General features: G+C 49.5%; 1 protein-coding gene across 7 annotated transcripts in view; it reads right to left on the reverse strand.

Moving 5' to 3' along the window:
* Positions 1–25,314, reverse strand: part of KIF23 (kinesin family member 23) — a 258,929-nt gene that overhangs the window by 78,945 nt on the left and 154,670 nt on the right. For all 7 annotated transcript variants that reach the window (XM_078683000.1, XM_078682998.1, XM_078682996.1 and 4 more), the window contains 4 exons: positions 18,392–18,471; positions 17,845–17,964; positions 13,896–14,055; positions 9,504–9,671 (listed from right to left, as the gene is read on the reverse strand). In XM_078683000.1, coding sequence (XP_078539126.1) covers positions 9,504–9,671; positions 13,896–14,055; positions 17,845–17,964; positions 18,392–18,471 — 528 coding nt within the window. The remainder of the gene's footprint in view (positions 1–9,503; positions 9,672–13,895; positions 14,056–17,844; positions 17,965–18,391; positions 18,472–25,314) is intronic.

The raw sequence follows: 25,314 nt of genomic DNA on the forward strand, positions 1-25,314 counted from the left end.
GAAGGAAGGACGAGAACCATTTGAGAACAGTTCCCGATAGACCCATTCTAGTGCTTAGCAGCTCCAGCAAGTTCTCACGTTTGACCGTGTCAAATGCTGATGAGAGGTCAAGAAGGATGAGGAGGCAGGACTCATTGCGATCGAGAATTTGGAGGGCGTCATCAATTATGTGTGTCATAGCTGTTTCCGTGCTATGTTTCGCTCGGAAGCCTGATTGATGAGGATTGAGGAGGTCAAATTGGTCAATGTGTTTTGTTAGCTGGAGTTGGACACATTTCTCCAGCAGTTTGGCCAGGGTGGGGATATTGGTGATGGGCCGGTAATTGTTGAGGTCAGATGGATCTGCTGTAGGTTTCTTGAGTATAGGTGTGACTTGCCCCACCTTGAGGGAGTCTGGAATGAGGCCTTGTTGTAGGGAACTGTTGATGATTTTGGTCCAGAGAGGGAGGAGCAAGGGGATGAAGTCTTTTACAGCATTAGCAGGTAGAGGGTCTGTGAGGTGATTAGAGGGCTTCAAGGTGCAGAGTAGTTTGTGTATTGCTTCTTCCGAGTAGGTATCGAAGTACAGCCAGGATGCCTTGTTTTTAGGTTGAGTGTTTGACATTCTGGTGTGGTTGGGGAGTCGGCTCACATCCATGATGAGGTCATTTCTTATATTGTCAGTCTTTTGCTTAAAGAAAGCAGAGAAGGCTTCACAGTGTGGGGTGTCGCTTGTTGTGCTGTTTGATTGTGAGGGTTGTGTCTTTGTTTGGGTCTTGATTAGTTCGAACAGCTTTCTTGGCCTGTTTTTTGCTTGGTCCAACTGACGGCTAAAGAAGTCCGACTTTGTGCGCTTTATTTTCCTGAAGTAGGCATTTCTCTTGTTCTTAAGCCTTTTGAGGTGCAGTGTTGAAGGGTCCGATCTCCAGGTGCGCTCTGCCATTCGCATAGTACGCCTGTCGTCATTGAGTCTATCGTCATACCAAGGGTTAGAAATTTTGGTGGAGACTCTCTTCTCCTCGGCACCTACTGCTTTTATAATAATTGATTCTAGAAACGCTGTATGTCCAGTGTGATTAAACAACACTGGAACATAATTCATATAATGTTGTCTTTATTTGTTTTCCTGAATTTTGTATGATTTGTGGTTGCTATTGAAGTAATATTCACTGGGACCAGCCTCCATTGTACTGTTCAACTACCCAGGTCCTAGTGACATTAGGGTTTACCCTTACATGCAACGTTTTATAAACTGGCAGTGAAGTTATCAGCAAGACAAAAAACACACCTACTATGGAAATCTCTGTAGTTATAGTTAGGTCAGTCATGACCTCTACTGTGTAATAAGTGTCTCTCCCTATCTCAGCCGCCCTCGCTCTACACCTCTACCGCCCTTTCTCTACAACCCTGATACTACCTTGCTACCTCCCTCTCTCTAGCTACCTCTCCCTAGAGCCACTGCGCGCACCCTAGAGCCACCGTGCGCGCACCCTAGAGCCACCGTGCGCACTCTAGCTATCTCTCTCTCTCACTAGCCGTCTCACTCTCTCTCTCTCACTAGCCGTCTCACTCTCTCTCTCTCACTAGCCGTCTCACTCTCACTCTCTCTCTCACTGGCCGTCTCACTCTCTCTCTCACTGGCCGTCTCACTCTCTCTCACTGGCCGTCTCACTCTCTCTCACTGGCCGTCTCACTCTCACTGGCCGTCTCGCACACTCTCTCTCACTAGCCGTCTCGCACACTCTCTCTCACTAGCCGTCTCGCACACTCTCTCTCACTAGCCATCTCACACACTCTCTCTCTCTCTCACTAGCCATCTCACTCTCTCCTGAGCCATCTCTCTCCCTAGCCATCTCTCTCCCTAGCCATCTCTCTCCCTAGCCATCTCTCTCCCTAGCCATCTCTCTCCCTAGCCATCTCTCTCCCTAGCCATCTCTCTCCCTAGCCATCTCTCTCCCTAGCCATCTCTCTCCCTGGCCGTCTCTCACTGGCCGTCTCTCACTGGCCGTCTCACTCTCTCTCTCTCTCACTGGCCGTCTCACTCTCTCACTAGCCGTCTCACTCTCTCTCTCACTAGCCGTCTCACTCTCTCTCTCACTAGCCGTCTCACTCTCTCTCTCACTAGCCGTCTCACTCTCTCTCTCACTAGCCGTCTCACTCTCTCTCCTGAGCCATCTCTCTCCTGAGCCATCTCTCTCGCCCTAGCCATCTCTCTCGCCCTAGCCATCTCTCTCGCCCTAGCCATCTCTCTCGCCCTAGCCATCTCTCTCGCCCTAGCCATCTCTCTCGCCCTAGCCATCTCTCTCGCCCTAGCCATCTCTCTCGCCCTAGCCATCTCTCTCGCCCTAGCCATCTCTCTCGCCCTAGCCATCTCTCTCGCCCTAGCCATCTCTCGCCCTAGCCATCTCTCTCGCCCTAGCCATCTCTCTCGCCCTAGCCATCTCTCGCCCTAGCCATCTCTCTCTCCCTAGCCATCTCTCTCTCTCACTAGCCATCTCTCTCTCTCACTAGCCATCTCTCTCCCTTTCTCTCTCTAGCCATCTCTCTCCCTAGCCATCTCTCTCCCTAGCCATCTCTCTCCCTAGCCATCTCTCTCCCTAGCCATCTCTCTCCCTAGCCATCTCTCTCCCTAGCCATCTCTCTCCCTAGCCATCTCTCTCCCTAGCCATCTCTCTCCCTAGCCATCTCTCTCCCTAGCCATCTCTCTCCCTAGCCATCTCTCGCCCTAGCCATCTCTCGCCCTAGCCATCTCTCTCGCCCTAGCCATCTCTCTCGCCCTAGCCATCTCTCTCGCCCTAGCCATCTCTCTCGCCCTAGCCATCTCTCTCGCCCTAGCCATCTCTCTCGCCCTAGCCATCTCTCTCTCTCACTAGCCATCTCTCTCTCTCTCTCTCACTAGCCATCACTCTCTCTCTCTCTCACTAGCCATCACTCTCTCTCTCTCTCTCTCTCTCACTAGCCATCTCTCTCTCTCTCTCACTAGCCATCTCTCTCTCTCTCTCACTAGCCATCTCGCCATCTCTCCCTCGCCATCTCTCCTCGCCATCTCTCCCTCGCCATCTCTCCCTCGCCATCTCTCCCTAGCCATCTCTCCCTAGCCATCTCTCCCTCGCCATCTCTCCCTAGCCATCTCTCCCTAGCCATCTCTCCCTAGCCATCTCTCCCTAGCCATCTCTCCCTAGCCATCTCTCCCTAGCCATCTCTCCCTAGCCATCTCTCTCTAGCCATCTCTCTCTAGCCATCTCTCTCTAGCCATCTCTCTCTAGCCATCTCTCTCTAGCCATCTCTCTCTAGCCATCTCTCTCTAGCCATCTCTCTCTAGCCATCTCTCTCTAGCCATCTCTCTCTAGCCATCTCTCTAGCCACCTCTCCCCCTCTCTCTAGCCATCTCTCTCCCTCTCTCTAGCCATCTCTCTCCCTCTCTCTAGCCATCTCTCTCCCTCTCTCTAGCCATCTCTCTCCCTCTCTCTAGCCATCTCTCTCCCTCTCTCTAGCCATCTCTCTCCCTCTCTCTAGCCATCTCTCTCCCTCTCTCTAGCCATCTCTCCCCCTCTCTCTCACTAGCCACCTCTCTCCCCCTCTCTCTCACTAGCCACCTCTCTCCCTCTCTCTCACTAGCCACCTCTCTCCCTCTCTCTCACTAGCCACCTCTCACTAGCCATCTCTCTCTCTAGCCATCTCTCTCTAGCCATCTCTCTCACTAGCCATCTCTCTCACTAGCCATCTCTCTCACTAGCCATCTCTCTCTAGCCATCTCTCTCCCTTTCTCTCACTAGCCATCTCTCTCCCTCTCTCACTAGCCATCTCTCTCTCTAGCCACCTCTCTCTAACTAGCCACCTCTCTCCCTCTCTCTCACTAGCCACCTCTCTCTAACTAGCCACCTCTCTCCCTCTCTCTCACTAGCCACCTCTCTCCCTCTCACTAGCCATCTCTATCCCTCTCTCTCACTAGCCATCTCGCTCTAGCCATCTCTCCCTTTTTCTCACTAGCCATCTCTCTCCCTTTCTCTCACTAGCCATCTCTCTCCCTCTCTCTCACTAGCCATCTCTCTCTCTCTAGCCATCTCTCTCTCTCACTAGCCATCTCTCTCCCTTTCTCTCACTAGCCATCTCTCTCCCTAGCCATCTCTCTCCCTTTCTCTCACTAGCCATCTCTCTCCCTTTCTCTCTCTAGCCATCTCTCTCCCTTTCTCTCTCTAGCCATCTCTCTCTCTCTAGCCATCTCTCTCTAGCCATCTCTCTCCCTCTCTCTCTCTAGCCATCTCTCTCCCTCTCTCTCACTAGCCATCTCTCTCCCTCTCTCTAGCCATCTCTCTCCCTCTCTCTAGCCATCTCTCTCCCTCTCTCTAGCCATCTCTCTCCCTCTCTCTAGCCATCTCTCTCCCTCTCACTAGCCATCTCTCTCACTCTCTCTAGCCATCTCTCTCCCTCTCTCTAGCCATCTCTCTCCCACTAGCCATCTCTCTCCCTCTCTCTCACTAGCCATCTCTCTCCCTCACTAGCCATCTCTCTCCCCCTCTCTAGCCATCTCTCTCCCCCTCTCTAGCCATCTCTCTCCCTCTCTAGCCATCTCTCTCCCTCTCACTAGCCATCTCTCCCTCTCACTAGCCATCTCTCCCTCACTAACCATCTCTCTCCCTCTCACTAACCATCTCTCTCCCTCTCTCTCTCTCACTAGCCATCTCTCTCCCTCCCTCCCTCCCTCGCCATCTCTCTCCCTCCCTCCCTCACTAGCCATCTCTCTCCCTCCCTCACTAGCCATCTCCCTCCCTCCCTCTCACTAGCCATCTCCCTCCCTCCCTCTCACTAGCCATCTCTCCCTCTCTCTCACTAGCCATCTCTCTCCCTCTCTCTCACTAGCCATCTCTCTCCCTCTCTCTCACTAGCCATCTCACTCCCTCTCTCTCACTAGCCATCTCTCTCCCTCTCTCTCACTAGCCATCTCTCTCCCTTTCTCTCACTAGCCATTTCTCTAGCCATCTCTCCCTCTCTAGCCCTCTCTCTAGCCATCTCTCTAGCCCTCTCTCTAGCCCTCTCTCTAGCCCTCTCTCTAGCCCTCTCTCTAGCCCTCTCTCTAGCCCTCTCTCTAGCCCTCTCTCTAGCCCTCTCTCTAGCCATCTCTCTCTTGCTAGCCATCTCTCCCTCTCTCTAGCCATCTCTCCCTCGCTCTAGCCATCTCTCCCTCGCTCTAGCCATCTCTCTCCCTCGCTAGCCATCTCTCTCCCTCGCTCTAGCCATCTCTCTCCCTCGCTCTAGCCATCTCTCTCCCTCGCTCTAGCCATCTCTCTCCCTCGGTCTCGCTAGCCATCTCTCTCCCTCGCTAGCCATCTCTCTCCCTCGCTCTCGCTAGCCATCTCTCTCCCTCGCTCTCGCTAGCCATCTCTCTCCCTCGCTCTCGCTAGCCATCTCTCTCCCTCGCTCTCGCTAGCCATCTCTCCCCCTCTCTCTCGCTAGCCATCTCTCTCCCTTTCTCTCGCTAGCCATCTCTCTCCCTTTCTCTCGCTAGCCATCTCTCTCCCTTTCTCTCGCTAGCCATATCTCTCGCCCTAGCCATCTCTCTCGCCCTAGCCATCTCTCTCGCCCTAGCCATCTCTCTCGCCCTAGCCATCTCTCTCTCCCTAGCCATCTCTCTCTCTCACTAGCCATCTCTCTCTCTCACTAGCCATCTCTCTCCCTTTCTCTCACTAGCCATCTCTCTCTCTCACTAGCCATCTCTCTCCCTTTCTCTCACTAGCCATCTCTCTCCCTTTCTCTCTCTAGCCATCTCTCTCCCTAGCCATCTCTCTCCCTAGCCATCTCTCTCCCTAGCCATCTCTCTCCCTAGCCATCTCTCGCCCTAGCCATCTCTCGCCCTAGCCATCTCTCTCCCTAGCCATCTCTCGCCCTAGCCATCTCTCTCGCCCTAGCCATCTCTCTCGCCCTAGCCATCTCTCTCGCCCTAGCCATCTCTCTCGCCCTAGCCATCTCTCTCGCCCTAGCCATCTCTCTCGCCCTAGCCATCTCTCTCGCCCTAGCCATCTCTCTCGCCCTAGCCATCTCTCTCGCCCTAGCCATCTCTCTCGCCCTAGCCATCTCTCTCGCCCTAGCCATCTCTCTCGCCCTAGCCATCTCTCTCGCCCTAGCCATCTCTCTCGCCCTAGCCATCTCTCTCGCCCTAGCCATCTCTCTCGCCCTAGCCATCTCTCTCGCCCTAGCCATCTCTCTCGCCCTAGCCATCTCTCTCGCCCTAGCCATCTCTCTCTCCCTAGCCATCTCTCTCTCTCACTAGCCATCTCTCTCTCTCACTAGCCATCTCTCTCTCTCACTAGCCATCTCTCTCCCTTTCTCTCTCTAGCCATCTCTCTCCCTAGCCATCTCTCTCCCTAGCCATCTCTCTCCCTAGCCATCTCTCTCCCTAGCCATCTCTCTCGCCCTAGCCATCTCTCTCGCCCTAGCCATCTCTCTCGCCCTAGCCATCTCTCTCGCCCTAGCCATCTCTCTCGCCCTAGCCATCTCTCTCGCCCTAGCCATCTCTCTCGCCCTAGCCATCTCTCTCGCCCTAGCCATCTCTCTCGCCCTAGCCATCTCTCTCGCCCTAGCCATCTCTCTCGCCCTAGCCATCTCTCTCGCCCTAGCCATCTCTCTCGCCCTAGCCATCTCTCTCGCCCTAGCCATCTCTCTCGCCCTAGCCATCTCTCTCGCCCTAGCCATCTCTCTCGCCCTAGCCATCTCTCTCGCCCTAGCCATCTCTCTCTCTCACTAGCCATCTCTCTCTCTCTCTCTCACTAGCCATCTCTCTCTCTCTCTCTCACTAGCCATCACTCTCTCTCTCACTAGCCATCTCTCTCTCTCTCTCACTAGCCATCTCTCTCTCTCTCTCACTAGCCATCTCTCTCTCTCTCTCACTAGCCATCTCGCCATCTCTCCCTCGCCATCTCTCCCTCGCCATCTCTCCCTCGCCATCTCTCCCTCGCCATCTCTCCCTCGCCATCTCTCCCTAGCCATCTCTCCCTAGCCATCTCTCCCTAGCCATCTCTCCCTAGCCATCTCTCCCTAGCCATCTCTCCCTAGCCATCTCTCCCTAGCCATCTCTCCCTAGCCATCTCTCCCTAGCCATCTCTCTCTAGCCATCTCTCTCTAGCCATCTCTCTCTAGCCATCTCTCTCTAGCCATCTCTCTCCCCATCTCTCTAGCCACCTCTCTCCCTCTCTCTAGCCATCTCTCTCCCTCTCTCTAGCCATCTCTCTCCCTCTCTCTAGCCATCTCTCTCCCTCTCTCTAGCCATCTCTCTCCCTCTCTCTAGCCATCTCTCTCCCTCTCTCTAGCCATCTCTCCCCCTCTCTCTCACTAGCCATCTCTCCCCCTCTCTCTCACTAGCCACCTCTCTCCCTCTCTCTCACTAGCCACCTCTCTCCCTCTCTCTCACTAGCCACCTCTCACTAGCCATCTCTCTCTCTAGCCATCTCTCTCTAGCCATCTCTCTCTAGCCATCTCTCTCACTAGCCATCTCTCTCACTAGCCATCTCTCTCTAGCCATCTCTCTCCCTTTCTCTCACTAGCCATCTCTCTCCCTCTCTCACTAGCCATCTCTCTCTCTAGCCACCTCTCTCTAACTAGCCACCTCTCTCCCTCTCTCTCACTAGCCACCTCTCTCTAACTAGCCACCTCTCTCCCTCTCTCTCACTAGCCACCTCTCTCCCTCTCACTCACTAGCCACCTCTCTCCCTCTCACTAGCCATCTCTATCCCTCTCTCTCACTAGCCATCTCGCTCTAGCCATCTCTCCCTTTTTCTCACTAGCCATCTCTCTCCCTTTCTCTCACTAGCCATCTCTCTCCCTCTCTCTCACTAGCCATCTCTCTCTAGCCATCTCTCTCTCTCACTAGCCATCTCTCTCCCTTTCTCTCACTAGCCATCTCTCTCCCTTTCTCTCACTAGCCATCTCTCTCCCTTTCTCTCTCTAGCCATCTCTCTCCCTTTCTCTCTCTAGCCATCTCTCTCTAGCCATCTCTCTCTCTCTCTCTAGCCATCTCTCTCTAGCCATCTCTCTCCCTCTCTCTCTCTAGCCATCTCTCTCCCTCTCTCTCACTAGCCATCTCTCTCCTACTAGCCATCTCTCTCCTACTAGCCATCTCTCTCTCCCTCTCTAGCCATCTCTCCCTCTTTCTAGCCATCTCTCTCCCTCTCTCTAGCCATCTCTCTCCCTCTCTCTAGCCATCTCTCTCCCTCTCTCTAGCCATCTCTCTCCCTCTCACTAGCCATCTCTCTCACTCTCTCTAGCCATCTCTCTCCCTCTCTCTAGCCATCTCTCTCCCACTAGCCATCTCTCTCCCTCTCTCTCACTAGCCATCTCTCTCCCCCTCTCTAGCCATCTCTCTCCCTCTCTAGCCATCTCTCTCCCTCTCACTAGCCATCTCTCCCTCTCACTAGCCATCTCTCCCTCACTAACCATCTCTCTCCCTCTCACTAACCATCTCTCTCCCTCTCTCTCTCTCACTAGCCATCTCTCTCCCTCCCTCCCTCCCTCGCCATCTCTCTCCCTCCCTCCCTCCCTCGCCATCTCTCTCCCTCCCTCACTAGCCATCTCCCTCCCTCCCTCTCACTAGCCATCTCTCTCCCTCTCTCTCACTAGCCATCTCTCTCCCTCTCTCTCACTAGCCATCTCTCTCCCTCTCTCTCACTAGCCATCTCACTCCCTCTCTCTCACTAGCCATCTCACTCCCTCTCTCTCACTAGCCATCTCTCTCCCTCTCTCTCACTAGCCATCTCTCTCCCTTTCTCTCACTAGCCATTTCTCTAGCCATCTCTAGCCCTCTCTCTAGCCCTCTCTCTAGCCCTCTCTCTAGCCCTCTCTCTAGCCCTCTCTCTAGCCCTCTCTCTAGCCCTCTCTCTAGCCCTCTCTCTAGCCCTCTCTCTAGCCCTCTCTCTAGCCCTCTCTCTAGCCCTCTCTCTAGCCCTCTCTCCAGCCATCTCTCGCCCTCTCCAGCCATCTCTCGCCCTCTCCAGCCATCTCTCGCCCTCTCCAGCCATCTCTCGCCCTCTCCAGCCATCTCTCGCCCTCTCCAGCCATCTCTCGCCCTCTCCAGCCATCTCTCGCCCTCTCCAGCCATCTCTCGCCCTCTCCAGCCATCTCTCGCCCTCTCCAGCCATCTCTCGCCCTCTCCAGCCATCTCTCGCCCTCTCCAGCCATCTCTCGCCCTCTCCAGCCATCTCTCGCCCTCTCCAGCCATCTCTCGCCCTCTCCAGCCATCTCTCGCCCTCTCCAGCCATCTCTCGCCCTCTCCAGCCATCTCTCGCCCTCTCCAGCCATCTCTCGCCCTCTCCAGCCATCTCTCGCCCTCTCCAGCCATCTCTCGCCCTCTCCAGCCATCTCTCGCCCTCTCCAGCCATCTCTCGCCCTCTCCAGCCATCTCTCGCCCTCTCTCGCCCTCTCCATTTCTCCATTCACCTTCCAAAGAGTTCATCAACAGTCCCCAGAGGACCTATACGTTCTTGCTAGGAAGGCAATAGATAAGAAAGCAATTGCTGAGAAATGTGCAACTTTACCATTCTTTCTAAACTCTTCAGACAGCATTTGTCGCACCCGCAGACGCTGCTCCAGGACTGCAATGATACGTGGTAGAGTTTCTTCATCGTTGACATCCAGAAGCTCACAAGATGGCAGGGGTGGGAAGCTCTGTATCAGCATCTCAGTGACTGACTGATCATCTGAATCTGGAGGCAAACAGTAATAAACTCTCAGTACCTCATTCATTTTAATGAACGGTAGTGTACCACATGTAACTACTTTGAAGAGCATTCAATTGGTAAATGTTACTTGCCTGTTAAACTAGATATCTGGCATGGGCATACTCTGTACATTCACCTTCTTCAAGTATCCCCTCCTGTTTGTGTCAAGGAAAGGTGGCAAAAAAAGAAGTTCCGCTTGCAAAACTAGCATTAAATATAATAAAATGTTGTGTATTCCCCTGCAAGCTACAGTTAGCCAAAGATAACTTCCATTGACTTTACAAGCATCAACTACTAAACAGCCAATTTATAACCATCTCACAGTGAACACAACCTTACAATTCCCTCTCCACCAGCTATAAGGGCTTTGCATTAACACCTGCTAAAATTCCTCACTGAGCTCCTATCTCAAATTGTACTTCAGTGGGTCTTCTAAAAAACAATCAATGACAAGCTGCAAAAGAAAAAAGTTACTTACCTGTAACATAAGAGTTAACTTACCTGTAGGAGTAGTTTTATAGCTTGAAGGCTTTTCTGTATCCATCCACTGAGTATCACCCCCACCAGTTAGTGGTTGGGCCTGGAATTGTTTTCCCCTTTGCCTTTTGTCTCTTCAGGGCCTGGTCATTGGGTGCTTTATCCTGGTGTCCATGGTGACAGACGCAGGCCCCACAAACAAACAACTGGAGAGGGTCAAGCGTGACACTTCAGGACAACAAAGGGACAAAAATAACGCTCCACGCCACTGAGGTGATATGGAATGGTCACCAAAACAGAGAAGGGCCCACATCTCAAAAGTCAGAACGAGCCACCCAGAGGAACCTGTTCAACCACAGCTATAACTGAGGCGGCCAAGCAAATCACATGTCCAGCAAAAGAGACTGAAACCGGGCAGAGTTGACTTAAATAAAGGGATCTTAGCAGAATTTAAGGCCTCTAATTCTCTGAGTCTGCAACAGATGTGTTGTAGGGAAAACATCTTAAAATAAAAAAGTGATGTCAAACAAGATAAACACATGAGCATATAGAGCTTTTCACAATATATTCAGGCTAATTAAGCAAAACACAGCATGTCCAAATTATATTATAACATATGAATTCGTATTAATGGAAAACAGATCGGATTCTGATAATTGAATAGGCACTGAAGAATACTTGCCAATCTGTTGATCTACCCAGGCACACAAAAGTACTTGGAGGATCCTCCGAGAAAACGATAGCAACACCTATTAATCTATAAAACTCCGACAGCACTTATAAACGGAGTCAAGCCAATGTAGTAGTGTTTTAAAGTGAAAATAAGCACAAGGAGGTGCATGCAGCTGGAGGTCGCGTAACCCCACTGGTGTGTGCATGAGTGATGACCTGTGCTTGCACTCGAAGAAGGATGTGGGCACCATTTGCTTTGAGTTTTTTAAATTTATTTTTTACTTTCAATCTAAGATGGAGAAAGTCACTATGGTCAGGTTTTAAAAAAAATACCACAGGTGTCAATAGAGAAGATGGAAAGCAGAGTACAATGAAGAGAGCAGAGCCCATCTTAGGGAAACATGGAGAAGAGCTCCCAAAAGAGTGCAGTAAGCACACAAGGGGGGTGGGGGACCAGAAAGACCAGTGAGAAGGGCATAAGTGAGCAGCACAAGATGAGAGGAACACAGGGTGGAAGCACAGAAGGGAGATGTAGGGAAGCCCCCCTTTTTGACATGCCTCTCCCCACATGGTATTTAATGTGATTTCCATTTAAAGTGCACTAGATTCCTGTTAACCAGGTCGTCCCGGATTAAAAAAGGACAGAAAAAAAGCCAGATCCACACAACAGTGGGACTTCAATTTCAGACACTTACAGCTGTGATGTTCCAAGAAAGGTCATTCTGCGGTGTCAAATCCCAGGAATCTAAATCAGTGAGGGAGGATATGTACCACTTCACCAATGCCAGGTTAGTGTGAACCTTTTTTCACCCCCACAGTGAGAAGTCATGTCAAATACGAAAAAAATTCACACTACTCTATAGGGAAAATGAAAGAATTTCTCAAAGGCCAGTGCCACATTAAATTTAGTGGGTCTTTGGCAGTCGCATGCCGGACAAGGTACCTCCTGCCCTGTATGCCATTCAGTGGCACTGGCTAGTGGGAAATTCTTTTAATTTCCCTACAAGTCACTCTGCCACCAAATCCAGGGCAATACATCATGCTCAGATGGGGTGAGAGATGGAAGCTCAAATGGACTATGGGAACATACTAGATGTCCACACCCATTTAATGGTCATTAAATGTATTCGTGGGCATATCATGAACTCCAATTCCATTGTAGATTATCTCAGTTTGACATTTGTCATAATTAATACAATGTACAAAATGTACATTATATTATATTTTTTTATAGGGATGGCATACTTATATGGGTGTAAGGAGCAATAAATGAGGTTTCAGGTAAAGGCGTTAAGAATGAGGGAAATAGTGTTACGTGTAATGGGTAAGGTGTTAAGAGTGTAAAGTTAAGCTGTTTTATGTAATGGGCTAAGGGCAAAGACACAAGAGACATGGTTGGAAGATCTTAAGGGGGTTAGGGTACATTTGAATGATTAGGGCTGGGGTAAAGGGTCAAATAGATATGAGGTTAAGGATGTAAAAGCAAAGGGGCAAGTCAACAAAGGAAAGGTGGTAAAGGGAAGGGTATGCAGATAAGAGTAAGGGACAGGGCTAAACGGAAGCCGAAAAAGTTTATAAAGTCAGTGAGGTGATTGGTTAACTGCAAGGCTAAGGTTAATGGTTCAAAAGTGTGAGGGGTTAGTTTAAGGGATAATAGCATAATGGTCTGAAGTTAAGGGGTGAATATAAAAGGCTTATGGATAGAGTTAAAAAGTTAGAGGTAAGGGATTAAAGGTACATGGAGAAAAGTGTAAGTAGTAATGTGTGTAAAAGTAAGGAGGTAAGTGAATAAAGGGTTGAAGGTAAGGGCTGGTAAAAGTAAGGGGTAAGGGAGTCAGTGTAAGGAGAAAAAGAAAGGGGGTAAGGTTAATGGTTTGGGGCAAGTGTAAAGGACCTCGGTGTGCAAGAGTTTAAGGTTGCAAGTTAAAAATCAGACATTAGGTTTTATGGGTAAGGTTATATAGTTAAGGGCAAAGTAATATAGCATTATAGCCCGCCATAGAGGGCTATACCGGCTATTAAAGGCCCTCTCCAGCATTAAAGCCTTCGGCTCGGGCCTTTAACAAGGGAAAGGGCCTTTAATAGCCGTATAGGCCAGCTATGAAGGGCCAAAAGGCTATTAGAACATTCTGCCACTAGAGGGCAGAAAGTTCTAACAAAAAAAACAAAGCCTTATGGGAGCGTGAGGGGATTGGAATCCCCTCAAGCTCCCTGAAGCCTTTGTTCACAGCCAGAGCTGTCAACAAAGAAACATTGGAATGTTGGAGCTCCAGGCCTATACCAGCCATTATAAGCCCAGAACACTCCATTGTTTTCAATGGAGCTCCCAACATTCCAATGTTCTAATATGGGTTAAGGCTAACAGTTTGGTTAATTCGAATGTATTATGGCTACTTCGCATTAACCGATTATGTTTAATTCCTTACGGACAGGGTTGGGGGGTGTAAAGTTCAGAGTTACAGTTATGGGTAAGGGTAGGAGTTAAGGGTAAAGGATTAAGAGACAAGGGGATAAGATGTTAAAGGTGCAATATATGGCGTAAGTGCTACAGGTTACATTTAGAGGGCTAAAGCGAAGTGGGTAAGAGTCAAGCAATATAATATAAGAATTAATTATAAAAGTTAAACTAAATATACAAACGGAGAGACAATGAAAATGAAATAGAAAAAAAGTGTCAACAACAGAATGACAAGGAAACCGTAAATGGGGGAAAAAAAGCATAGTAGAGAAACAAACACCAGTATGTATACACAACTGAACCATGGTCACTTAAACAGTCTTCACAGATAGAGTTAGGTTAAGTTGTGCCCATTCTTTATCGGACTTTGTTTTTGTTTGGATGGCTGGAGCACAATCCGATAACTCAAGGAAGAAAATACTTTTTGCCCTTTGTTTCTACAAGCCTTCACAAAGCCTTGCATTACGTTTTTCAAGTTAACAAACCCCATCTCACCAGACCACACAAACAGGAAACCACAATCTAGCCTTTGGCTGGCAGTCCCCTTATAGGGCTTTTCACCACTTTACTCCTCTCACCACCACAATGGAGGCTAGACCTACCTAGGCACAATGGTCCGCCTCGTTCCTCCAGTCTGCGTGATAGCTCCTCCTTAAAGGCTACGTTTCTAAACCTTCGCCCCGGCGTCAGACCGCAGATAGGCTTGTCAATAGGTCGAGCCACTTCCACTTCCTGGGTCATTTCTGCAAACCTCATGACTTGCTGCAAAGGAACAAGACCTACTTAACAAAAGAACCAGTATAGGTACAGTCCTCTCTTCCACAATACCACCAGAACAAAAGGCATTAGGCTAAAAGCTTAAGAACTGCATGAGACACTGACATTTAGATCAAAGTGTTAAAATAAACTGCCCCAAACATGACTTAGGGCACTGGTACATTGCCCCCCAATGGGAGGTTGGGTTGAAATGAGTGTGTGTTAGCAAACAGGTGTTTGAAAAAATACTTTGGTTACCCGTGCCTCTCTTGGCTTGAATGTACACACAGCAGCCTTTTGTGAAAGCATGTAGAGAGAACCAGGTTTCTGCTCTACACGTTTTTAATGGAGACGTTCGCCAAAAAAGGCAAGTGTTGCCTTGTGCAATGATCTAATGGCTTCTCCTTCAGTGTCAATCCTCCTTTTTTGTATATGATGTGAGATCAATCGTGCCACGTTCCTTTGGTCACAAGGGAACATTTGTTCACAGGTACAAAGGAAATAAAAAAAAATTAAAAACCTGTGCTCCCTTATGGATTGGTTTTGGTTCTGGCAGGTAGTACTGGAATGCCCTTCTAACACCCAATGAATGCAAAACCCTTTAAGCACGTCTCTTTGGGTGCTGAAATAAACTCCTGCAGTTGAAGGGACTGGGTAGCACTTCCATGTTGAACACGGAAGTGTACTATGAACTTAGGGAGTAAATGTGGATTTGCTCTCATAGCCAATTTGTCAATGTGTTTTTGGAAGTAAGATTCCTCCATGGAGAGGGCTTGTAATTGCCCAACTCTTCGCAGAGCCATCGGTATTAAAAATAGAGTGTTTAACTGTTAAAACACTTGATTTCTGCTCTATGGATTGGCTCGAATGCCCCTTCATTAGTTGACTAAGCACCAAGTTGAAATTCCAAATAGGGGAGAGTATGGACTGTGGTGGTGCCAATCTCTTTAGTACACCCATAATCAAGATATTCCTAGAAAGAGCAAAGAGGCTTCTTCCTGTCTGTCCCCAAGTGTATGCCACAACGGCCACCAGGTGGACCTTGATCAATGTAAAAGGTAGGCTTTAATCTAAGAGGTTAGTTATATAATTACTATGGTGTCTTATGTCTAAGAAAAGCTTTCCTTTTGCACCAGTGAACATACCTGTTTCACTTTACTATTTACTTTTTGTAGGCACCTCACCCCACTTAGGATCTCCATGGTTCTTTAGGGAGACCCAAGTTTCTGAAATCCAAGTCCTCAGGGGCCATGCTACTAACCACCGGAGGCCTGCTAGTTCTGGGTGGTAAACTTTTTCCTTCTACAAGGTGAGCAGGTCCTGCAAGTGTGGCAGTTTCAATACCAACACATGCCATATCTACAAAGTCCGATAACCAAGTCTGCCTTTCCTAGTGGGGTGCTATCAAGAATTAGTGCCACTAATGACTGGCTGCACATCAATGGAATTAAGGGTATTGGGCAGGAGGATATGCTAACGTCCTTGACCAGTTTATCAATAGGGCCTTCCCTCTCAACAGATTATGTGGGTACTTTTATGCGGAGCTTTAGCATTTTGTGTTTTTGGTGTCGGTCAGAGCTCTATTGGTGGTGTGTTCCCATCGTTGGAACATTCCTTGTAGTACTTGATCTTTAATCTCCCACGTGTGAGAGCAATTTCGTCTGCTTAGCCTGTGTAGAGTATTTATGTTCTGCTAGAAAAACATGATAAATTTAGGCATGCCTAAGTTAGCATAACTAGGCTGCATTTGAAAATCATTCATGAAGCGATAGAGAAAAGTGCATGTGTCGTTCTCTTTCCTCATTCCCTGGTGTCCCATGTGTCACGCAACACATGCTGTATGGTGTGGAAGGTTGAAAACTGTCCATGAAGATCCAGACCTCCTGAAAAGACATGGGGACAACCTCATGATGAAGTTCCTTTAATTGCGCCACTCCCGCTTCCCTCCAGGGTGCTGTGTTGGCACACTGCACCACTTACAGCAGCCGTGGCAGTTTACAAATAGTAAATCGCTGGCGAGTATGGGAGTTGGGTGGTCTCTGGGGTGTAGGAACCTCTGGCAGCAGGCCACGGGTACTGAAAGATATATCCAGTTTGTCTCCTTCATATGCAGGTGTGGCTATGTCCTGAAGAAACTTACACTCAGAGGTTTGTTGAAAGGTGTTTCCCCAGCAATATTAGCGCTGGTTGACGTTCTTGGGTTAACCATGTTGCAGCACCTTTCTCGACAAATTGAGTCTCTCAAAGTCAACGACTTTCTTCGGTGCTAAAGCCGCCTTCTTATGAGAGTTCAGTCTGTTTTATTCCATTGTTGCTGGATAGCCCAATATCTGCGTGAAGTCTGCTTCTTTTGTGACTGCATTATCACATAATGAGCAAATCATCATTTCTGTGCAAGCTTTAAGGTTTTAGATGAAAATCAGCATAGGGCTCGTGACCTTTGATGGGACTGTCTTTCAGTAGGCACAAGATCCAAACTTCTTGGCTATGTTTCTGTGTAAACTTTTAGTGGCACTGCAAACAAAATGTAAAGAGTATTCTCCATTTCCGCTAGTGGTCCAGGGTATCTAGATGTACATTCTCCAACCTTGTGATCGAATTTTTGATGTAATCTTTTGATGGAAACAAGTTATGATGTTCTCTTCAATACATCATATCTTCTCTATTTTTTAACAATGTTCCATGGTGATACGGCAATGCGATTTACGAACGCTGGAGATACTTATTCCTTATAACAGTTTTTTGGGGGGCGGGGGGGGGGGGGCAGGTTAGAGTGGGAAAAGACGAAGAATCAGAAGGGCATTAATCTCATGACACCAGGGGAAGGGCTTACCTCCAAATGGTCCCAGGACTAAAAGACATTCCAGACCCAACCACTAGATGGCAGAAAGTAAAGAGCTTGTGTAGGAGTATGGATGGGTCCAATGTGAACTGATTTGTATAAATATGTTTTTAACATAAGGGGTAAATCATTCTTGAAATTCCCCAAAATGTATGCAAAAATACTTGCAACCAGTAGAAACCACGGCAAACGGACTAAGTGAGTTTAGTGCTACGTGCTGATATCTGGCGAAGCTTAAAGGCAACAGATTTAAGCACAAAGAGGCCCACTAGAACTTTTACTTCAAGATCACATATTTAAATGCCATGAAATCAGGGAATAATAACACTTGTTATTTACAACACTTAATATCAAAAACTTCAGATTGAGGAGCTGCATGAAAAGAAAGTTACCATAAACTGCAGATGTTGCCATTTCATTTACCCAACTGATTGGTATGCATTTGAATATTCTTGGAAAGTAGAGTAAAGCACCAGGATTCCAGCCTTCAGCCAGCAAATTGCACAAATGTTAGCAGCAATTGAGCTCATCCACTCGCCAATTTTACTAACCAATAATGTATGTCCAAAAGTGGGATAGGAAACTGCAGGACATCAGTCTTCATGCAAGGTCCACCAACTTTACCTATCTGAGTTTTGTCCAGACCAAATTCATCCAATCCTTGGACCCTGCTGAAAGTGCCATCAAGAGTGGACAGCATGTGGAAAAGAGCAAAAAGCAGCACAGGTCGGGTCGCTCATGAAAATAATTAAAGAAAAAGTGGGTGTGAATCAGAGAGAGAAAAACAGACAATTCACAAACCAGATCAGGCAGAATAAGAATTCTCAGAATGCCTAAGAAACCCTGACAATGTTGTATGAGTGACAAGTTCTTAAAAAAGCAACAGAGACTAAAGACCTGCCATGTTTGTAAAAAAGAAAATTGAGAAACCAGCACAATGTGAAACACCGTACCAAGCTCTCCTCATGATCATCAGCTTTCGGATTGACACAAACAATCATGCGAACTTTTCCCTCTCCGTCAAAGTAGTTCTTGAAGAGATGAGTCAGCTTTGAGTCTCTGTATGGGACCATCTGAAACATTAAGGAGGAGCGTTTGAGAACAAGGCTAGACTTCATAGATAACAGCTGCTATGGGTTTTCTGCTTTTATACATTAACCTTAACGAAACTAGTGGTATGGTTTATTAAAGTAAAAAAAGCGAGGCAGGTTTTTTTCTACAAACTCCAATAAAATACAGTAACACGTTCACAGCATCACAGCTTCATACATGCAGCCCATTCTTGAACTTCATCCAGTACCATCACTGCACATCTGTTCCACTGTATACACTCTGTACACCTACCAAATCTTCACAACCACCCTGCCATCTACTTTCTTATCCTTCACACACTGCACCTTCAAAGCTATGTGCCATAGGGCTTCATGCGACCACCACCTCATCTAAATCTTTATAGCACCCACTCCTCCTGCAAGATTTCCCATGTCTGCTGCCACATACCTTCATGGTGCCATACAGCTGATTCTCACGTAAAACTTCTAAACATGTGCGCAGGGTCATTAAGGACTGATTGATGTTCCCTGAAATAAGAAACACAACAATAAACTCTACAATGTTGATTAAGTCAATGCAAATCATTAGTACAGAAAGGGACTTGTAAATGGTCGCCGGAGCTCCTACAATTGGAAATGAGAGTGTCCACTTGTTGAACAAGTTACTTACCTTTGGTAACAATATATCTGTAAGAAACATTAGTAGTGATAGATTCCTTACCTTAGAATTACCCCCAGGCGTCAGACTGGATCCGGAAAGTTTATCAGCAGTTCCCTTACACGTCCGTCGTTGGTGTTGTGGTCACCGAGATGATGTTGAGTGTGCTACTTAGACCGCGCCGACTTCAGTTCTGTAGACGTTATTCCGGGCCAGTTACGCAGAACCATGCAAGAAACCGACCACTGGTGCATTGAAACTAGGGTCCTGAAAGGGATGACCTTAACCCTAGAAATCAATTCGCAGAACGGGGAGGATGGGTGGGGCGGTAAGAAATCTATAATGTTTCTTAAAGATATATAGTTACTGAAGATAAGTAACGTGTTCATCTGAAAGAAACACGTTTGTGATAGATTCCTTACCTTAGAATAGATACCCCAGCAATACCAACCCCGGTGGTGGGTCTGTGAACCAAGATCACACCAGAAAGTCACAGAGAACAGAACGGCCAAAGACGCAGTCTCTCTTGACTTGGCTGTCCAGGCAATAATGCTTAGTAAACGTGTGCAGCGAGGCCCATGTGGCTGCCTGACAGATGTCTTGCAGGGGGACACCACCTCCCAATGCAGTAGTGGCTGCAGTAGTTCTGGTCGAATGAGCATGCAGTCCCACCGGAGGTTCCTTTTTAGCCAACGAGTAACAGGTTTTGATACACAAGACGAACCAGCGGGAGATAGTACTCGTGTATCGCCCGACCTTTCTTGGTGCCAATGTAGCCAACAAAGAGTTGGTCATCCATCCGGAACTGTTGTGTGCGGTTGGACCTAAAACGTGCACTCTCATTTTATCTGATGGTGGAGCCTCTCTTCCTCCCTGGAAGGATGCACAGGTGGAAAGAAGGTGGACAGGGTAATAGTCTGCCCAATGTTAAAGGCTGTAACAACTTATGGCAAAAAGGAAGGACGGTGCCTGAGCACAACCTTGTCCGGATGGACCGATGAAAAGGAGGCTTACAAGAAAGGACCTGGAGCTCACTCACTCACCTGGCGGAGGTGATGGCCACCAGGAAGGCAGTTTACAAAGTCAAGAGACAAAGAGGACAGTTGTGAAGAGGCTCAAAGGGAACGCACATCAAGTATGTAAGAACCAGGTTCAAGTCCCACTGAGCCATCACAAAAGAAATAGGTTGAAAAAGGTGTGTTATGCCGTTGAGAAATCTATTTACAACAGGGGACCTGAAAAGAGCAGGCTGATCAGGGAGCCCGAGAAAGGCTGAAATAGCAGAAAGATAGCCCTTAATAGTGCCCAGAGCAGAGCCCTGCTGGGCCGAAGAAAGAAGGAACAGTAATACTTCAGAAAGAGGGGCAGAAAGGGGATCCACAGCCTTTGCTGTGCAACATGCCTCAAATTTGTTCCTCCACTAAAGTAGTATACGCCTGTAGGTGGGACGCCTGGCTGCCAGAATTACATCACAAACTTCATCAGGCAAGTCGTAAGGAATCAACTGCAGCCGCTCAATCTCCACGCAAAGAGGTGGAGGCTGGACAGGTTTGGGTGGAGGACCCGTTATCTGCGCTGTTGCACAAGTTGGAATCGCTTTCTGCTGCCTCCTACACAGCATAGCGCTGTAGTGCGAGTGCCTTTTATAACATCCAAGAAAATTGTTTTTTTAAATTGTTAGCGCTTTTGGGGTCATTTAATAGGGCTCTTAAGTCGCGCTTTTCATTACTGTAGCGCGATATTACCGCTAGGCTGACTGTGCATTGCCTAGACTGCTGTAAACTAAATTATAGCCATTGCTGATTGTCTGTGCCCCAGCCTACCTCCAGTTTCGTTTTATTTTGCTGCCGCCATTTTACTTGTTGTTGTGGTGCCTCAGAGCCCGTCCCCCACAGCCCGGCCTGCCTCCCAGCTGACCCTCCCTCGCCCCTCCCCCGCCACTATCCATATATGACAGATGCTTTTGCGCGCAGCGTTCACGCGCAGCGGCCGCGCCCCATCCGCGCCGAAGGCGCGCCAAAGGTAAGCCCGTCTGCGCCCGTCCGCGCCTGGACCGCGCCCAGCGCCAGCCCCCCTGGTCCCCGCCGCACCCAAGACACTAGATTCACATACGATGCCGCAACTCTCCTCGCCCTCAACCCCGGACGCACACCACAATGCTGCGAAGCCACCCCAGGACGTACCCACGGCCCATTCGCCTGCCTCTCCTGCAAGTTCAACCGCTTCAGGACCCACACCAAATCCACTCCCTCCATACACAGCTCCGACTCTAACCACCTGAAGTGCATCCTGCTTAACACCCGCTCGGTCCACAGACACGCAACTGAACATCGCCTTCCTCACATAAACATGGATGAACACATCATCAGCACCCGACATCGCCATAGCCATTCCGGATGCTTACAAGATTATCCGAAAAGACCGCATCAATCAAACAGGAGGAGGCATCGCCATCATCCACAGGAACACCATCAAAATCAAGACCAACTCCGACGACAAACTTGCAACCGCCGAACATCTCCACTTTCAGATCCACACCGACCCTAGGACCACACTTAGAGGCACCCTCATCTACAGGCCTCCAGGAACCCGCACTCAATTCAGCGATGACATCACTGACTTAGTCAGCCCACATGCCCTCGCCTCCGAGAACTACATTCTCTTAGGAAACCTCAACTACCACCTTGAAAACAAACACGACAGCAGCACCTCCACCCTTCTGGACAACCTGGCCAATCTCGGACTCAAACAACTTGTCGACACCCCCACCCATGTAGCCGGACACACGCTCGACCCTATCTTCACCTCCAGCAAGCACATTTCCTTCGCTCGCACCACAGCTCTCCATTGGACGGACCACAGATGTGTTCACTTCAGCTACAAAACCACCCTGACCCACAACCGCCCACAACCTATTCCGCGGAGAAACTGGAACAAAATCACCCCCGACCAACTCCTCACATTACTCAACCAAAACCCTCCCACCCTCTCATTGGACCCAAACAAAGCGGCCACCAATCTCAAGCAATGGATCACCCACAGTGCTGACGATTTAGCACCCCTGAAAAAGCACCAGATCAAATCAGCCAGCAAAAAGGCTTCCTGGTTCAATGATGACCTTAAAAAATCCAAGAAGCTATGCCGCACCCTGGAGAAAACATGGAGAAAAAACCCAACCACCGACAACATGGCCACCCTCAAGGCAGCCACCCGCAAACACCACCAACTGATTCAAGCCGCCAAGAAATCAGCATTCAAGGATCGTCTCGACAACAACACCCACAACAGCAAGGAACTTTTCAACATCGTCAAAGAATTCACCAACCCCACCGCAACATCTAACGACATCACTCCCTCCCAAGACCTCTGCGACGCGCTATCCTCCTTCTACAACAAAATTGCCGACATTCACAACAGTTTCGAGAACACTCCCAGCGATCAACCCTCCCCACACCCCTCAGATCCCACTCCGCCAACTAACAACCTTAGCGCCTGGAACCCAATCACCACTGAAGACACCATCCGCCTAATGAACTCAATCCACTCTGGCTCGCCAACCGACCCCTGCCCCCACCACATTTTCAACAAAGCTGACTCCATCATCGCACCCCATATCCGTGATGTCATCAACTGCTCGTTCAACTCTGCCACCTTCCCAGAAAGCTGGAAACACGCCGAACTTAACGCCCTCTTGAAGAAACCCACAGCAGACCCTTCAGAACTTAAAAACTACCGACCCATATCCCTCCTCCCTTTCCCCGCCAAAGTCATTGAGAAAGCCGTCAATAGACAGCTCGCCACCTTCCTTGAATCCAACAACTCCCTCGATCCATCTCAATCCGGATTTCGAGCCAAACACAGCACCGAAACCGCCCTCATTGCAGCGACCGACGACATCCGAACACTACTGGATAACGGAGAAACAGCGGCCCTCATTCTACTCGACCTCTCCGCCGCGTTCGACACAGTCTGCCATAGCACCCTTATACAACGCCTCAGCAACATCGGCATACAAGGAAAAGCCTTGGACTGGATCATCTCGTTCCTCGCCGGGAGAACTCAAAGAGTCCGACTTCCCCCATTCAACTCAGACGCCACTGAAGTCATCTGTGGAGTACCACAAGGATCATCACTCAGTCCCACCCTCTTCAACGTTTACATGAGCCCACTCGCATCCATCGCGCGCCAACACAACCTCAACATCATCTCTTACGCCGATGACACCCAGCTAATCCTTTCCTTCACCAAAGACCCTAACACTGGCAAAACCAATCTTCACGAAGGCATGAAAGAAGTAGCCGAATGGATGAAACATAGCCGCCTAAAACTCAACTCAGACAAAACGGAGGTGCTTATCCTAGGATCTTCCCCCTCTGCCTGGGACGACTCTTGGTGGCCTTCCATTCTGGGCACAGCACCCACACCCACAGACCACGCACGTAACCTTTGCTTCATCCTAGACTCCTCTCTCTCGATGTCCAGACAAGTTAACGCAGTCTCATCCTCCTGCTTCAACGTACTTCGCATTCTCAAAAAGATCTTCCGCTGGATCCCCCTCGAAACAAGAAAGACTGTCACCCACGCACTGGTCACGAGTCGACTGGATTATGGTAACACTATACGCCGGAATCACAGCAAAATTACAGAAAAAACTCCAACACATCCAAAACGCATCAGCGAGACTCATATTGGACATCCCTCGCCAAGATCACATCACCGGACACCTAAAAAACCTCCACTGGCTCCCCGTCAACAAAAGAATTACGTTCCGTCTTCTCACCCACGCACACAAGGCCCTCTACAATCTAGGACCCGAATGCCTCACTCGACTGTCCTTCTACAAACCCACCCGCAAACTAAGATCGTCCAATCAAGCCCTCGCCGCAGTCCCGCGCATCCGAAAATCCACCATGGGCGGCAGATCCTTCTCCTTCCTGGCTGCCAAGACCTGGAACTCACTCCCCACTCACCTCCGCCTTACTCAAAATCACATCTCCTTCAGAAAAGAACTTAAAACCTGGCTATTCGACATATAATGAACACCTTCCCCAAGCGCCTTGAGACCCTCTGGGTGAGTAGTGCGCTATATAAATGCCTGAACTTGAACTTGGACCGTCCCCTTCTGCTGCGACAGAAGAACCGCCCTAAGAGGCAGTCGGATCGGGGAATCCAAGCTCATACTGAGAAGCTCCAGATCCATACTCTTCGGGGCCAGTCCGGGGCCACAAGGAGGACTTGTGCCCGGTCGCGCCTGATCTTCAGCAGAAGTGGTATAGGCGGAAAGGCGTACAACAGACTGCACCTCCACTCATGAAGAAAAGAGTGGCCGAGCAAGTGCCGCCTTGGAAATTTCAACACACTGAACTGATGACATTGTGTGCTCTCTTTGGTGGCAAATAGATCTAACCAAGCCTCTCCCCAAGGCTGGAAGAGACCTTGCACCACCTCAGAGTGAAGACGCCATTCGTGATCCATCATGCACCTGTGGGCTGAGTTCGTCCGCCCTGGCGTTCAGAGAACCTGCCAGGTGTTGAACCACCAGGAAAACGCCCTGATGTTCCAGCCATGCCCAGCGATGCGGAGCCTCCAGACATAGGGTCCACGACCCCACCCCCCTTTGTTGCAGTACCACATGGCGGTGGGGTTGTCTGTGAACAACTGCACTATTCTCCCCTTGACAGAGGGAAGGAATGCTTTCAGTGCAAGCCGGATAGCCCGAAGCTCCACAAAGTTGAAATGGAGCTTGGACTCCGCCGGAGACCAGAGGCCTCTGATCTCCGCCTCTCCCAAGTGGCCGCCTCATCCAAGGAGAGACGCATCAGTCGCCACTGTAAGCTCCGGTTGGGAGAGGGATCTGCCGTCGACCCAATGCCGGCTCGTGAGCCACCACTGCAAGTGCCGTGCAGTGCAGTACCCTCTGAGATCTGGACGTGATCGGACAGGTTACCCGGATGCTGCGCCCACTGGAACTTCAGGTCTCACTGCAGAGCCCGCATATGCCATCTGGCATTATCGATCAGCAGGATACAGGAGGCCATGAGGACCAGCAGCCTCAGAGTCACTCTGACCGAAACCCGGGAGAAGGGCTGAAAGATTGGAATCAGAGCCCAAATATCCCGGACTAGTTTTTCCGAAGGATAAACCCGAAACTGCACATTGTCCAGAACAGCACCGATAAAGAGGAGCTTCTGAAAGGGAACCAGGTACGACTTAGGCACGTTGATGGAAAACCCCAGCAAATGCGGGAGGTGCGCCGTAGTCTGGAGGTGGGAGATGACTGTCTGGGGCAAGCTCGCCTTCAACAACCAGTCCTCGAGATAGGGGGAAGACTGAAACCCCCTGATCTGCGCAGATGAGCTGCGACCACCGCCATCACTTTCGTGATGAGTGAGCACAGTGAACTGAAAATGCTCATGGCCTACCGTGAACTGCAGGTAACGCCGGTGGGCCTGCAGGACTGGGATGTGGAAATAAGCATCCTGCAAGTCCAGCGCTACCATCCAGTCTTATGGATCGAGAGCAGACAAGACCTGAGCCAGAGTGAGCATCTTGAAGTTCTCTTTGAAGAGGAAGCGATTGACGTTCTGAAGGTCTAAGATAGGACGCAGGCCCTTGTCCTTCTTGGGCACCAGAAAGCAGTGGGAATAGAAACCACGACCTACTTCCGCCATCGGAAAGCCCCCTTGGCCAAGAGGACCACTACTTCCTGCTGA

This window comes from Lissotriton helveticus, chromosome 3_1 (genome assembly GCF_964261635.1).
Source record: "Lissotriton helveticus chromosome 3_1, aLisHel1.1, whole genome shotgun sequence".
Lineage (NCBI taxonomy): Eukaryota > Metazoa > Chordata > Amphibia > Caudata > Salamandridae > Lissotriton > Lissotriton helveticus.